Genomic DNA, 17,432 nt, shown 5'->3' on the forward strand with positions numbered 1-17,432 from the left:
GTTATAATCGTGAAATCTTCATAAATTTTGTGCCTATGGCCAATTAGGACAATGAATATTCATTAAAATCTAAAAGTTGTGGTGAATAATGAAATTTTCTCAAAATATATAATAATATTATTGAATTTTCCCCCTTCTCCAACGGATTATCTTTCGAAATTATTAGAATTTTTTAAAATTATAAATGTATTTAACGTCATCTGAATACACCGAATTATCATCTTGATAGATCAATTGTTAATATGACATTGAACAATAAAAATACAATAGATTTAATATTAATTTTAGTGAAATATATCGAAATATATCTATATNGTTAAATATATATATTTTAAAGGCGAATTGTTTATGTCATGTTATTCACAATGCTTAAGTTTGCTTAAAAACTTCAGTAGTAGTCAACAAAAGAAATTTATTTTGGATGCAAGAGAAGTTTATGATCGTGCTTTAACTTGCATCCATAAATATTACGATTTCGAAAACAGTCGTATAAAACGTTTAGCAGCGTAAAACATATATATAAAACAATATGATCTTCAGTTGAACCGATCTACGTCAGCCGTTCACAGCCCGGCACACGTATTTGTAAAATCTAAGTGACTCGTACATGGAATTCATATAAAACGAAATAATCAACAGTGTTATAGGGGGTCGACTGTAAATGTATATATATAATATAATTGTTGAATAAATATTGTGACCGATTTTTTGGGGGAAATCCTCCAGGCGAGTAGTTGGCAAGCCTACGATTACCCAACAGGCGCACTAGGGCCTGGTCATCTCGAAGGGCCTCAAAACTTGCATAGCACAAAGATAACACTCCTTTAAAATTTAGCGAACGTTTAAAACATCATTATTTGAGAATTTTATTGCCTTTATAATATAAAAACCACTTTTACATGAAAGGTTTTTATAACAAAATTGCGCCCAGGGCTTCAAATAATCCGCTGCGGGCTCTTAAAAAAATTAACGATCAAAAAATAACTTACGGATTAACTAGATTCGTTCTAAAATTCAGATGGGATCATACAACACGGATATTATACTTAAAGGTATTTTAAAAAAAAAACTTTTTACAATTATAAAAACAGGATTAAACTTGGGAGAAATGTTTATAGTTCAGAGAAAAATAATTAAAGACATTAATTATGATTAAATATCCATAAAAGATTAAGATTAAGAAGAAATATTAATGGCGAAATAAATTTCGTCATTAATTACACTTTAGTTTTCTCGAAATAAAGATCTGTAATATCCGGTACCTGTGTAGATATTAACTGATAAAGTAAATAAATAGCAAGTTTCTACGATAAGAATCCACTTCATCCTGTGTTATCGAGTCGCTCCATCTTAAATCCTGTTAACAAGTCACACCATCCCGTTCAGCACCATGTCTTCTATCAAAATCACCTCATTGCTGCTCTTATGTAGTGAGTATTTAATATTAAATAGCTGGTAGACATAAAGAACAATCTCTCTAATAACATTCGCTTATTTCAGTTTGGAGTATTGGTGGAGAATTTATCTGTCCTCGACCACGAGGATATTTCCCCCATCCTCATCAATGTAAAAAATACTATGTCTGTATGGGTAATAAAAGCTCTTTACAAACATGTCCTGACCAAATGCTGTTTGATGTCAACAGACGAAGCTGTTTTACTCGCTCCAAAGTCAAATGTGGAGATAGATTACAAGAAGGTAAGTAACAGTTGAAGTTTAATTAAACAAATTAATTATTGTAATGCAATAATTCATTTTTTTCCTGTAGACAAGACTGAGATGCCTGCTAACAGTACACACACACAATATACAGTCAGTGGTGTTTTTGTAAATATAACTCTCAATAATACAACGCCACGTCCGGTAGATTATAATGTTACCACGTTTAATGAATCTAAATGGATAACTAATAATACAAATGGAAATGTAACAGATTCTGCATCAAATGTTACTAATGTGGTATCTGATTTCATCACCGGTGCTACAAGAACGGTCAATGTGTCTGTTTCCGAGCAGGATTGGACAACAGAGCCTGGTAAACCTGTAAATATAACAGATTTGATATTGGATATCAATTCTACAACAGTACCCGAGATAAGTAGCATACATTATACTTCATTAATGTCTACTCGGCCAACATCTAAACTAACTACTGAAGGTGATGTCAACAAAACTGATTCAACTATTGAAAAACTTCTAACAACCTTAAGTGATCATGAATCAACTACTGATTCAACTACTGAGAGAGTTCTAACCACCTTATATGATGAATCAACTACTGAGAGAGTTCTAACCACCTTATATGATGAATCAACTACTGAGAGAGTTCTAACCACCTTATATGATGAATCAACTACTGAGAGAGTTCTAACCACCTTATATGATGAATCAACTACTGAGAGAGTTCTAACCACCTTATATGATGAATCAACTACTGAGAGAGTTCTAACCACCTTATATGATGAATCAACTACTGAGAGAGTTCTAACCACCTTATATGATGAATCAACTACTGAGAGAGTTCTAACCACCTTATATGATGAATCAACTACTGAGAGAGTTCTAACCACCTTATATGATGAATCAACTACTGAGAGAGTTCTAACCACCTTATATGATGAATCAACTACTGAGAGAGTTCTAACCACCTTATATGATGAATCAACTACTGAGAGAGTTCTAACCACCTTATATGATGAATCAACTACTGAGAGAGTTCTAACCACCTTATATGATGAATCAACTACTGAGAGAGTTCTAACCACCTTATATGATGAATCAACTACTGAGAGAGTTCTAACCACCTTATATGATGAATCAACTACTGAGAGAGTTCTAACCACCTTATATGATGAATCAACTACTGAGAGAGTTCTAACCACCTTATATGATGAATCAACTACTGAGAGAGTTCTAACCACCTTATATGATGAATCAACTACTGAGAGAGTTCTAACCACCTTATATGATGAATCAACTACTGAGAGAGTTCTAACCACCTTATATGATGAATCAACTACTGAGAGAGTTCTAACCACCTTATATGATGAATCAACTACTGAGAGAGTTCTAACCACCTTATATGATGAATCAACTACTGAGAGAGTTCTAACCACCTTATATGATGAATCAACTACTGAGAGAGTTCTAACCACCTTATATGATGAATCAACTACTGAGAGAGTTCTAACCACCTTATATGATGAATCAACTACTGAGAGAGTTCTAACCACCTTATATGATGAATCAACTACTGAGAGAGTTCTAACCACCTTATATGATGAATCAACTACTGAGAGAGTTCTAACCACCTTATATGATGAATCAACTACTGAGAGAGTTCTAACCACCTTATATGATGAATCAACTACTGAGAGAGTTCTAACCACCTTATATGATGAATCAACTACTGAGAGAGTTCTAACCACCTTATATGATGAATCAACTACTGAGAGAGTTCTAACCACCTTATATGATGAATCAACTACTGAGAGAGTTCTAACCACCTTATATGATGAATCAACTACTGAGAGAGTTCTAACCACCTTATATGATGAATCAACTACTGAGAGAGTTCTAACCACCTTATATGATGAATCAACTACTGAGAGAGTTCTAACCACCTTATATGATGAATCAACTACTGAGAGAGTTCTAACCACCTTATATGATGAATCAACTACTGAGAGAGTTCTAACCACCTTATATGATGAATCAACTACTGAGAGAGTTCTAACCACCTTATATGATGAATCAACTACTGAGAGAGTTCTAACCACCTTATATGATGAATCAACTACTGAGAGAGTTCTAACCACCTTATATGATGAATCAACTACTGAGAGAGTTCTAACCACCTTATATGATGAATCAACTACTGAGAGAGTTCTAACCACCTTATATGATGAATCAACTACTGAGAGAGTTCTAACCACCTTATATGATGAATCAACTACTGAGAGAGTTCTAACCACCTTATATGATGAATCAACTACTGAGAGAGTTCTAACCACCTTATATGATGAATCAACTACTGAGAGAGTTCTAACCACCTTATATGATGAATCAACTACTGAGAGAGTTCTAACCACCTTATATGATGAATCAACTACTGAGAGAGTTCTAACCACCTTATATGATGAATCAACTACTGAGAGAGTTCTAACCACCTTATATGATGAATCAACTACTGAGAGAGTTCTAACCACCTTATATGATGAATCAACTACTGAGAGAGTTCTAACCACCTTATATGATGAATCAACTACTGAGNTTTTTTTTTTTTTTTAAATATAAAATATTTTAATTTTTACAACAGACTCTTTATATAAAATAAGAATTAAAAAAATGTTATATACTGTATTTATTCTAATAAACAGCATTCTAACTTTTTCAGCTTGTAAATGTGCTATTTATTAGAATAAATACAGTATAGTTTATTGTGTGTGATATATGTATATATACTGTATACATGTATGTACATATACAGACAATATAAACTATCTGAAATAAAATAAATGAAATTTTACATAGACTATAACTAAAGTACTATTACTGAATATAAGTGTATCTAGTTATTAAGGCTAATTAAATTAATTAATAAAATTGGATAGAACACTGTATGTATCTTTAAGGCAGACAACGGACACAACTGCCTACTTTTAGGCCAAATTCCAACAATTAAATTGACTTTAACGCAGCCCGAAAATAACTCGGCTGTACAGACTAAGTTTGACAATAGATTAGGGCTTAAGCTAAATTACCAGGTTATTTTGAAACTACTAAGGCAAATTAAATTCTCAGAATTTGGCCTAAAAGTAAACTTATTTATCTTACTTTAGATTAAATTCCTTTAACTCATTAATTAAATTAGCTTTTATTTAGCTCAAAAATAACCAGAGAGACTTGTATTTGGTAATGTAAACTCAGTTTTATATATTAAATCTAAACCACAATTTTAAAACAGATAAACCTTAAAATAATAATAGGATTTAAAATTACTAAATTATGATTTTCATTATTAAACTGTAAAAGTCAACAATAGCATTTACGAGAGAGACGATAGAGAAAAATCTGTCCCAGTTTCAAAATGGATAAATTTCGGACCGTCAAATGTACGTATCTAAAATAATATTAAATTCTTCTTTCGTATGTATAAAGATTCTGTTGTTTAGGATTATATTGCTGTTATTCGAGTTGTAATAAAAAATTTATTTATGGCATTATACTTCGTTTAAACAGATTTGATTAATATATCTTCTTGTTATTTTGAAATTTACAAAGATAATTATGATATATATACTTTTTAAATACATTTTAAAATAATTTGGATAAAAAGAAGCCAGTATTTTACATCAAATAAAAATAGAATATTGACTAGAATTTCATTTTTTAAATTATAAAACAAATTTTATAACGCTCAAGATACTGTAAATTAATCAATTAAAAATATACTAAAAAAATATATTTTGTGCTCATTATAATGTTGTATAAGAAAAATACTGCACGATAATTTTGTGTTGATTCTGACAATGTTCGAAATAAGCATAACATGTACTAATTAAATATAATCTTCGGATCAGAAATGATATGTATATATACTATACACGTGTATATATACATGTAACTGTATAACTGCTCATATTTTTGTTTTTTTTACAATTTATCAATTAATTTACAAGTTATCTTACAATAGCACCATGAAAAGATCTGAAAAACTCTTTTCGAACATGGTAACTAAATGAAATTTATTGAAATTGTTCCCAAGAAGATGGAACAGATTTATTTTCGCTTGCTTTTGATAGATTGCTAACTTGCCAATTAACTAAATCTGCAAACGGATCATCAGTGGAACTAGCATGATCTAAAACTAACATAGACTTACTATCTTGAGTTGGAGTGGTAATGTTGGATTTGTGAGTCGACGTATCTTGGCTCTTAGATAAATTCGCAACATCGACCGGTTGATAAGGGATAAATGGGTTGTTAGAGGCAGCAAACATGTTGCTTCTTTGATCAAATATTTGATTTGAAGAATGAGGTTGATGAGTACTGTGTACAGAATAACTATTACATGATGATGATGGCACTGGTGACTGCATTATAGTTTGATCCAGGAAAGTTCCCAATGATTGCTGAGAAGTGGGACTTGAAGAAAGTGTAGGAATGGTATTTAAGATATTGGAAATTGATTTATTATCCACGACAGCTTCTTTATAACCTTCCTGTAGTGGATCAAAAATATCTTCGGAAAGATCGAGATTTATCAACGGAGTATCAATCGAAGAGGTATTCTGGGCAATTTTTCCATTAGTTGTCGCTGCCCTTATAGTCCGTTTAGTTCTAGGTGCTGGTATGGGTGGAGGTAATTTAGTTGCATTTGTAGACTGGTTCTAAAAAAAAAATTAATGATGGTAATATAATTAGTATTGTGATTTTAAAAATTTAATAAAGTTAAATGACAATTAACTTTAATAAATTTAATAAAGTTAGTTGACACGTATTTNACCACCTTAGATGATGATGAATCAACTACTGAAAGAGTTCTAACCACCTTAAGTGATCATGAATCAACCACCAAAAAAATTCAAACAACTTTAAGTGATTACGATGACTATCCTCTACTCGACATCATCATCTGTCCAGAAGCATATGGACTTTACCCACATCCGACAGACAGACATAAATATGTACACTGCCAAGAATGGTATCCCCATATCTTAACTTGTCCAGCCAACTTAGTCTTTGATAATATAAAGAAAGTATGTGTTTGGAGGATAAAGAAACACTAATAAAATGTTAATAAAATATGTATGAGTGTCTTGGTGTTGGAAATATAATAATAAAATGGCACAAGTTTAATGCAAAACACTGACATTTTATTTCATAAAAGTACTACATATTTTTTAAGGTTTAAAAATTCTTTCTGGAATATGATATCTCAGAGAAAAATGTCTTTATATAGAATGTAGTTTAAGCCATGAGATAAATTATATATTAATACATTTTCTTGTGACAAAAAAATAATATATATCTTTAATAATATTTAAAATATCACACTTATCTTAATACAGGTACTTAATATACTCATAATGCACAATAACTTAAAATACCAAGAATTTAACCAATATTAAATTTTCATAATTAACTAACTTGAATATATTATTCTTTAAATAATTTAACAAATTTTTAAGATATCAGATGGCACTTGCTTCCTTTTCAATCATCTTTTACAAAGAAAATTGAGAATATTTCTTCTTTAAGAATAAGTTTGAATAAACAAAATTATTTATGAAATTTCGGTGACCAGATACACACAAACATAGTTCGGTCGGTAATGGTTTTAGGCACAGGCCCAAATTCTTTTTACTCTTTTCGACTCGTGGACTAAGAGTTTAGCCAGACCCGCCGGGTAACAAGGGCCCAAATCATATGCAAAAAAAATAAAGTCTTAAGGATCGCGACCCAATCAAATTTCGGATCCTCGACATTAGGCAAAGCCCTAGCTACGGGCAAAGGAGGCAACCTAACATCATACATCCATTCACAAATTTATGCTTGTTAATACTCTACTATTGTGTGTGATTGGGCTATACATTATACAAAAAGGGCCTCAAAATCCACACTCGCTTAGGGCCTTGCGTAATCTAAAACCATCACAGAGTTCTATTTCCCATTTCGATAACACTTAAATATTAGCATGGCACTTTTTCATTTTTTTTTAACTGAAAATATATATACTGTACATAAATAAATTTTGATAATTAAATAAAGGTATTTACAAAATCTACATTTCGTTTTTGTTCGTATACTGAATTAACACTTGTGGAAAATGCGATACACGAATATAATGTTAACAACAACAAAATTATTCATGTTTTTTTCTTCCTCCTCATCGCGCGAGCAACAACAATTGCCATTCCAACAACTTTACATGAAATAGAATGAATTTACAATATTTTTTTGATTCTTTTAGTAAATCAAATTTATTTACATTCATTTGATATTGCATGATTTTTGTTCATATTAATACTAATGTATATTCGATATCGCTCCCTTTATTTATTATTGTGGCTTTCGTTAAGCTATAATTAATTTATTAATTTCAATAAAAATTCATACAATTACCTTTGTAATGACTTAAAAATTTTATTTAAAAAGTATTTTTTTTTTTTTTAAAACAGGTTAAAAACATTTAGGAAGATAAGAAATAAGAGTACGTTTTCCACATAGCTACAGCACTAGCATATTTATTTTCCTTAACATAGTATTCCTCATCGTTTTCGATCTCTCTAGTTTTGGTGTTATAGCTGAAAGATCTGCATATATCTATTAAAAAAAACAACAAACTCTAAGTTTTTTTCAAAGGAATTTGACTAAAGTTCAAAAAATGAATTAGTTACTTCTGCTGACAATATAAAACAAAAAGTTGCCATTCTGTTCTAAACATGCGAATCTTGGGTCTTCAAGATTTTCTAAAGGATGTCGCTTTTCAATCCCCTGGGAAGAAAAAAAAGTGTTAGTAATTAGTAAATCATTATTTTAAAAAATAAAATATGATTACTTACCTCATTAATTTTTCCTATTATTAAAGAATCTCGAGTAGAACAAATAAAATAAGTACTATTTTCAAAGTCGAGAAATTCTATTTGTATAGGATTATCGCAGATTTCATCAGCCGGAGTGACGTTAAATAGTTTATACATTCCTATTGAAATTAAAGAAATTCGTTAGAATACTCCTCTTCAATAGCAAACTTTTATGGTATAAATGAAGTTTTAGAAAATTATTTAAAAAAAAAGATTATTAAGTATAAAAAGCAGCTTTGTTATAAACCTGTGTCTTACTTGTAAATGTTTATATTATACATTAATAAAATCTAATATTCTTTACAGTTTTGCGAATAATTGTGAGAGAACTCCAAACTCAAGGTTAGAACTCTTTCGTGATATCATTACGTAAAAGATTAACGAAGGAATTAACCGTTGTCATACATAAATTAACCTATTATGTGACATTCAACAACTAATTCAAGTTTAACTTATGCGATTTAATAATCGTAAGGATTAGTTTCTCATGTATTATTAATTAATAAATACAGTACATACCAGTTTGATCGAAGTAGAAATAACGACTCTCGTCTATTTTGCGGGCTTCGAACACACTTTCTATTTTCTCTTCTATTATCGTAGTTGATACAGATTCCCAATAAGACACGTCAAAAGCTAAAAAAAACGAATAGAGGGGGAAGAAAGAAGAGATCAAAGCGAAACTCTTTGTGTTGATCATTTAAGAAAAAAAAAAAAAAAAAAAAAAACAAGAATTACTCCGATGGCCTTCAGAAATTCCAACAGCCAAAGGATAATTTCCACTACTTTCTCCATCCGACAAGTAATTAGAGATATTTGTCTGCTCTCGAGATGATAATGCTTCGTTTCCATCTCCGCTTGCCCATCCGGAAAAAGATTCTCCTCCGCTATCGATATCGTCGAACCAATCGCTTTTGACACTTCTGGAAACGAAAATCACTTCCAAAAACAAAATCCATTTCCATAACATCCTGTAACGATATTAAATTATCATTCCGTAGTAATTTTTTTTCTATCGATGTCCATCATCACTTACTTCCTAATCACCTATCAAGCGCACTCTCGTTCCTCCTCGGCTAAGGTTATATCTCCGTCACGAACTGTCGAAATTTATGTAGATTAAGCAGTTTAATAATATAATGAAACGATTAATTTCTCTTGTTTTTTATTAATTTTCCGAGATTATATTTTTTTGAATTTTTTTTTTTTCGCAATTGATCTACCGATGACAAAACTTGTAAATTTAAAAATTTAAATGAATAACAATTTCCAAACAAAAATGGCTACCGCAGAACTCATCGATTTCTCTTGTAAATTTAAAAATTTAGGAGTAAACCTAATTGATTTTTAATTGATGTTTACAACAGTTTCGGGGTTAATTTCTTTTTTTTTTGTTTGCTATTAAACACGTTAATTACGCTTAAAAATTTAAAAGAACCAAAACTATGCTATGAGAGTCTTCGTGGTGAATTCAGATGCAACGGATTAATGGAGAATTTAATTGCAATATATGAAAAAACGTGTTGCAAACAGGCAAAAAATATGAATAATCGTTTCCGTTATCGAAATTCTTAAACTCAAAACAATTCTCATTACACGACGACAGATTTTTTATATCAAAATCATTTTTTCTTGTTAATTAAAACTTTCTTTAAGTTAGTTTAATTTAAAGTGGATATTTTAATTNTGTAGACTGGTCTAAAAAAAAAATTAATGATGGTAATATAATTAGTATTGTGATTTTAAAAATTTAATAAAGTTAAATGACAATTAACTTTAATAAATTTAATAAAGTTAGTTGACACGTATTTTGAAAAATTGATAGTAAAACTAAATCTTAGATACAGAAGAATGTAATCTTATCGACATTATTTACCTTTAGAAATTTATCACTTACATAATAACTACAACGTTAAGCTACAATCAACTATTTTCTTATCATAATTAAACATTGTAAACATATCATTTACTTTTTTCCTTTATGATATGTTCTCCTAAATTCAGCTAATTATAATAAACAGCAGCAGATTATTACATATAATTTATCATCAATTATCTTATTATAATATGTTATATAATATATTTTAGATTTATTTTCTAGAAATGAATTCTTAAAATATCCAATAAGTCAATACTTCTTTTAATAGAGAGGTTGCGGCCGACATTTTCATTGCGAAACGTCGGACGTTCAGTGTTGAAAACTTTTAAAGCTGGTCACATTATTTTACTCCTCCTCAAATTAATTTTATAAAAATGAAGATCTTATTTATCAACCCTCATACGCTCTAATTTTAAGTTTTAGAATAATATAATTATTACAAAAGGTATAAATATTTACAAGTGTCGTATCGACTTTAGGTTGCACGTTTCCGTCGGCATTTGTACATTCTTCGGTTAAAGATATAGAACATCTTCGGAATATCAAATCTTGTAAATCACCCATAAGATCCATATCGAGTCGCTGAAGCCTAAAATTAGTACTACTTTCGTTATCCGAAACCGAATCTTCCGAATCTCTCATGCCTTCTTCAGGATTTAAAAGATTATAATGTTGAATCCTGTAAAATATTTTAAACGTATCTAAATTAAAAAATTCAGAAGACTATAAATGAAATAATAGCAACAAATACGAATTCAAAGATTGTTATAAATTAAATCTTTACAAAATTATATATGTATGACTATGATATCTAAAATAAACCAAAATTTCCATATAACTATCTATAAATTTATTACTAATAAGAGCAATTATTTCATCATTTGTTATCTTATTCTTAAAATTTTTTGTGTGTTAGCAAGTTAATTACTAAATTATTTCCATCAAATAAAAATCTATTTAAAATAAAATCATATAGTATATATTACATTGTCTTATGCAATCAAAATACTACTTTTTCATTTAAACTCTGTGCCTGTGGCCACTAAGATGAGCTTTATTCATGCCACTCATGGGTTCAGCCAATCATCAGAGTAGAAAGATGGTACCTTTACATTCTCAGCTATCCGATTTAATATTTATTACCGTCACCTAATACTTTTGACTTTGAGGTAATAAAAAGTATGGTTTCCCTTATAAAAAGCTTTTAAGTTTAACCTTAAAATAATCTTGACCTTTCACCTAGGTCAAGGGTATATCTGATTGTGAAATTTCCTGCTCTTTCCATTGCCAGGATCAAAAATATGTATTCCCATTGAAAACAACAGACTTGACCTTCAAATGACCTTGAATGTCAAGGTCATGTCCAAGGCCACCAATTGATTGCCCCTTCAAAACCCTACAACTTTTGTCTAAACTTTTTTCCAGAATAATGAGATTCAATTAAGTTATTTCATTGTCTCAAGATAAAAAACTCACCCTGTATATAAAACAACAACATGCAACATTTACTATTTGATTATGTTCCTGTGACACACACAAAAAAAAAAAAAAACATTAAGATTTTCAATTTCCAAATTTCCAGGATGAACTTTTTCACTCATTTTTACTTGTCAAAAATTGATGTGCATTTTATTAGGTTGTAAAGGTGAAATTTTGACATTCAATTTTTTTCTAGAAATGACTGAAAAATATTCTGAAATGTCTGATGCAAGTATATCAGTAGTGTAATGAAAGTGTGTTTCATCACAAAGGGCCACAATGCAATAAAGGCTATCTCATCTGCAAAGCACTTGTTAAAGTGTTCATGGGTTAACAAAGGTGAACCAGCTGTTGTAAATGTCAAAGAGCCAAGAGTGCAAACGATGATAATCTGTATTTGTTTGGTAGCATCATAATAAAACTGCTTTTACCAACAGTAGACATGAAAAACTCTACTGTGAACAACCAAATTGTTTCAAAGAATTTCATCCAAAAATTGACAAAGTGCAATACCATCATGAAAGTTCACCAGCATGTAGAACAAAGATGACCTTAGAGAAGTTGGCCAGTCTGGGTAGGGGAGGTTCTGCCGCATCCATCTTACAGCCCAGATTTTGTGCCAACTGACTACAATTTATTTCATATTCTGCAGAACCGTATTGCTAATATAAAGTTCAATTACAAACCCAACATTTTCTTCAAAGAAAATCCCAGTAATTCTATGCTCATGAGAATGAAAATATGCAGTAAAGGTGACAAAATATGATTGATACCAATGGTGAATACCTACAAGACTGAACTGTAATCATTGTTGAATTAATTGTCAATCAAGTTTTTTTCCAAAATGTCTAAATTTCATCTTTACAACCTGATACAGTTGACAATGTATTCGCAGTCGAAAACAATTTACTCTCATGTCGTATACCATACATGTTGTATACCTTAAGTATTATTCCTTTCCATACTTCTAGCAAGTTTGGATGGCATTTGTGGCTATTTGTTCCCAGGTAAATATAGTTTCTGTATTCCTGACCTACCTTTAAAGTTTGTCTAAGATCTTTTGAAATCACCCTATATAATTTTATTCTTAATATATATAATTTAAAACTTTTCCAATTAAACTTGTATATTTTATAAAAAGAAAAAAAAATATTAATCACCTTGTATGCCTAAATGTTTTGGTAGTTTTTAATTCTTCTATTGCTGATTTCATTGTTTCTTCCTTTACATTTTTTAACTGAAAATAAGATTTCATCAAAATGTAAAAATAGTATTAACGGTATACGCTTTTTAATGCAGTAATATTATACACAAAAACTAAATTACATTACATTGGTCTGAAAAAATTGAATGTAATTTTTTTTTTAAATCAAAGATTAAACTCATTATCACCTTGAATAATAGCAATATTCAAAAAATAACTGTCATTTTATACATAAGGTGTGATAAAAAAAAAAGTATCAAGAATGGTGGTTTAATATGATTGCACAGTGATGATGCTTTTAGGCAGGGCTTGTCAGCAAGTGTCAACAACAATCAGCATTTATGATTTTTGCCAACAGATGGCACTATATGTAACGACAGAACGTCTGATGCAGAAGCTATATACTATCCCAAAATATTGGGGTAGTGTATAGCTTAGTGTCTGCATAGCTTAGTGTCAATTCTAGGGTCTAATATACAAACTTTGGTCCAGATTGGTTTAAGAATAAACATTTATATAAAGGACAAACCAACAAGAATTCATTTATATATTTTCTTCTATGATAAAACAGATGGTCTTTGACTTACATAGGAAATTATTCCATAATTCCTTACACAAATAAAAGCTAAATGTTTACATCTCATACTCAAAAGAAAGGTCACATCTGACAGGAAACATATTTGGTTGAGACGGTCACAAAATACATTGTATCAAATGATGATTTTTTGCCTTTAAAGTAGATGGCACTGGTCATCCCTTCACAAGAAAATGCCATTTGAGTTTTATTAAATAAGATAATAAATATTTCAGAAAAGTAAAATCAAAATTTTGTGTTTTAAAGCTTTTTAATATTAGAAATTGAAGATAGAAAAAAATAAAAAGTGAAAACTATTACAAGACGAGATCTACAATTTGTTAGTTTATAGCCATTTCTAATATTTAACTCCGCTAATGGAAATTCAAATTTTTTGCTATTTACACTAAGGAATTTTATAAAAATTCAAATGGCATTTTCTCATGAAAAGGTGACCGGTGCCGTATGATCATCTTTCAGTATGATCTATTTTGTGGCAGATATGTTTCCCATCACATGTTGATCACTCTTGTCAGTAAAACTTGAAGCAAAATAGAATAGCTGCAAGTTGCTATATATTGTATTGTATATAATTTCATAAAATTATATACAATAGAATTTGTTTTGCAATATTTTTAAACAATAATCAAACTTTATGTATTGTATAGTTAAAAAAAAAAAGCAAAAAAAGTGAATTAAACATTGAACACTTTTTAAGGAATTTTAAGGACTTGTAAAAACCATGGGAACCTTAGTTTTGAATACATCAAAGCATGAATTTAAAGTTTCATTAATATATAGACTAACAAAATTATTGTAATCGAAGATAAATTATTTTACTCAAAATCTAACATAAGTTACATGTATTATCAAATTTTGTGGTACCACAATTGACAGATGACAGTGATTTCCAGTTACATGGAAAGTTTGATCTCTGTGTATTATTATTCTCTGCAGTATGTACAACGCTAAACATTCTAGTTTTTGTTCTTGGAAACTGTTTCGGTTAATCCAGAGTTTTTTACTGCATTTAAATAAATAACTTTGGATTTCAAACAAAGTATCAGCAGAGCATCTCAGAACACAAAGAACCATAACTCCAATAAATGCTTAATCATGGACGAAAGGACTAATGTTTTTGATTCCTTCAATAAATCTTCTTTATGTTCTGTGAACATTCCAATTCAAAAACCTTGGATCTGATGAAGATCCATTGAAGGAATCAAAAATGTTAGTCTTTCTGTCAGTGATTAAGCATTTAATGGAGTTTTTAAAAGGTTCTTTGATGTGTTTTATGCTGTGTACAGTACTTATACTCCAGTCTAAAGAACTATTGTAAGTAGAATGTCAGCAAAGCATTCAAATTTTTGTACAGTTTCTTCTTTTCTACATTATCTTAACATTTAATATTAAATTTACAATTAAATTCATTAAGTATTTATTCAAATTAAATCAAGATTCTGTTTAGTCATACTCCTGTTATTCAGTGCTCTGATGATGTGATTTAGTAATCATACATTTCAAGATATTAATCAAAGAGTTCACTTTTACATTTTTGAAAGGATTATTTTACTAATTATTCGTTTCTACAGTTTAGAAATTATTTAATATGCTCTAATAAAATTTTTTAATTTCTTTTTCCTATTTAAAAAACTTTTATTATAAAACTGAAAATTGAATAATTAGAAATATAATTTATCATCAAATTAATAAGATTTATTTTTCAATTCTTTGTTTAAATGTTCATGTTTAAGAATATATAACAAACAGTTTTAAATTACAAAAAAAAAACATTGTTGTAAACAAAGAAACAGTGAAATCATCATCAAAAATACAAGGTGTTTTTGAAAGGTCTTGCCAAACTTTAACAGCATATGGGTCATAAAAAAACTCCATATAAACTTATGTTCAAAAGCTTTTCCTTTCAAAACTATAAGAAATTTTAAATAATACAAAATTAATACCAAGATATGTCTTGTTTTCAAGTGATATTGTAAGCATTCTTTAATATAATGAATTGTTATGCTAATTCAGAACTGGCAGACATTCATTTTACGTACAACCAAGCTAACAGCAATACACGTGAAGCACAATGACTGCACAGAGAACTTTTCAAATTGCCGTAGCCTAGAAAGGAAGCAACTTCAGACCTTTGTTTATACGAAATGTTTTCATTTAATAACGAATAGAATATATTGTTAAAGTTTATAAAGACCTTCCAAAAACAAACAACCTGTACACAAAAAAATATATTTTTGCCGTTATTTCAGCCTTCTTCAGTTTGTTGAAATCAAACTCAAGTGACTCAAACTAAGTCAGTGAAAATAATTTTGTACATTTTAAACAATAATTACGCTGCTTATCTGTTTACAGCATTGTTTTTATAATTCAAAACTGTTTGTTACATACATTTATGCAATTTAGAAAATTACTTCATTCTACTGTTTAAAATCATTGGAATTAAATTAAACACCTGACAAATTACAATTTCGCTTTTTGAAAAAATTAAAGATTTACATGAAGTTTACTGTATAACAACAATAATCACACTTTTATCAGAAAGTACTGCAAATTATGATTTACTATTATTATTATTATTACTGTTATTTTGTTTTAAATCTAAAATTAAATAGTAATAAATCTGAAATTTAAAGGAAAGATTTAGGTTAGTTTCATAATTAGACTTTCAAATTTTGTTCATTTTAAAATAATTTTACAAATTAGCATTATATAACAGTTAATGAAGAAATACCCTTGTTTTTTTGGATACATGCAACGATAATGGGCGAGATACAGTCGGGCTGGAAGGTGCACTGCGGGGAAGGGATTTTTCATTCCTTACCATTATGTCATCTAAATTACCCTAAAATATATGTTTATACTTCTTTTAAATATCAAGAAGAAGAAGAATTCTAAAGTTATATAAAAAAACCAAGCAAATTTTATTTTATTATTTACCTTTTGTATTTGCATATCATGTAATCTTGATCTTAGATCTTTATATGCACGTTTACTTTTATCTTTAACCTATTTGTGTTTTTAAAATGAGATTAATCATACATTATAAGAAAATTATTAATTGTGCTTGATAATACCAGGTGTTCAAATGAAAAGTTTAATTGCAAGGAGTAAACATCGTGGCAACATGAGTCAGCCATCCTTGTTACTAACGTGCTAAATATTGTGAAAAATATTTTAATTTTGAACATTTATTTACTAAAAACTTTCAATGTTATCCCTTGAGTTTTTAGTAAATAAAGTTTTTACTCTAAATAAATAAACAAACAAATATTCACCATTACTGAAAGAGTATATTTGCTATAGGTGTTTAAAACTCTGGAATAATTTCCGCCACTCTTTTCCTGCACATACAATAGGAAAAATAAATTGAATGTGCAGATTTTCTGTTGCACGCAAACTGCTTATTCAATTCTGAATTTTTTTTTTTTTTTTTAAATTTCAACTTTTAGAAATAGAAGACCTAAAAGAAGACAAATATAGAGAAAAACCATTAAAACTTTTTATATTAGAAATTTGATGTGCGGTAAACTTTTCACCGTGGAACATTTTAAATGTATGAGCATTCCAAAAAGCACATATGAAATACAGTAATACCCCGACTTATGCAAACCCAGAGTTACGCGATTTTCAAATCTCATAGATTCATTTTTTAACAACACCAAATGATCGCCTAATTTATCGGGCTAT

At 29.4% G+C, this 17,432-nt stretch overlaps 2 protein-coding genes across 4 annotated transcripts; one reads left to right on the top strand and one right to left on the bottom strand.

The window, feature by feature from the left end:
- Window positions 1-1,300: 1,300 nt before the first annotated feature.
- On the top strand, window positions 1,301-6,856 carry LOC111640598. Of its 3 annotated transcripts, XM_023386624.1 has the most exons (5): window positions 1,301-1,430; window positions 1,501-1,698; window positions 1,769-2,248; window positions 2,288-4,242; window positions 6,507-6,856. In XM_023386624.1, the coding sequence occupies exons 1-5, from the start codon at window positions 1,391-1,393 to the stop codon at window positions 6,789-6,791; spliced, it is 2,958 nt and encodes a 985-aa protein (XP_023242392.1). In that variant the 5' UTR covers window positions 1,301-1,390; the 3' UTR covers window positions 6,792-6,856. The 3 variants fall into 3 exon arrangements, with proteins under 3 accessions (XP_023242392.1, XP_023242391.1, XP_023242390.1); XM_023386623.1 differs by having other exon boundaries at window positions 1,769-4,272; window positions 6,540-6,856; XM_023386622.1 differs by having other exon boundaries at window positions 1,769-4,242.
- LOC111640600 lies at window positions 5,650-16,938 on the bottom strand. The gene is made up of 5 exons (XM_023386625.1): window positions 16,683-16,938; window positions 16,477-16,587; window positions 13,107-13,183; window positions 10,927-11,146; window positions 5,650-6,392 (listed from the first exon to the last, which is right to left on the bottom strand). Exons 1-5 carry the CDS (start codon window positions 16,695-16,697, stop codon window positions 5,748-5,750), a joined length of 1,068 nt encoding a protein of 355 aa, XP_023242393.1. The 5' UTR covers window positions 16,698-16,938; the 3' UTR covers window positions 5,650-5,747.
- Window positions 16,939-17,432: the final 494 nt, after the last annotated feature.

This window comes from Centruroides sculpturatus, unplaced genomic scaffold, assembly GCF_000671375.1.
Source record: "Centruroides sculpturatus isolate CEXI.00-Female unplaced genomic scaffold, Cexi_2.0 scaffold1365, whole genome shotgun sequence".
Lineage (NCBI taxonomy): Eukaryota > Metazoa > Arthropoda > Arachnida > Scorpiones > Buthidae > Centruroides > Centruroides sculpturatus.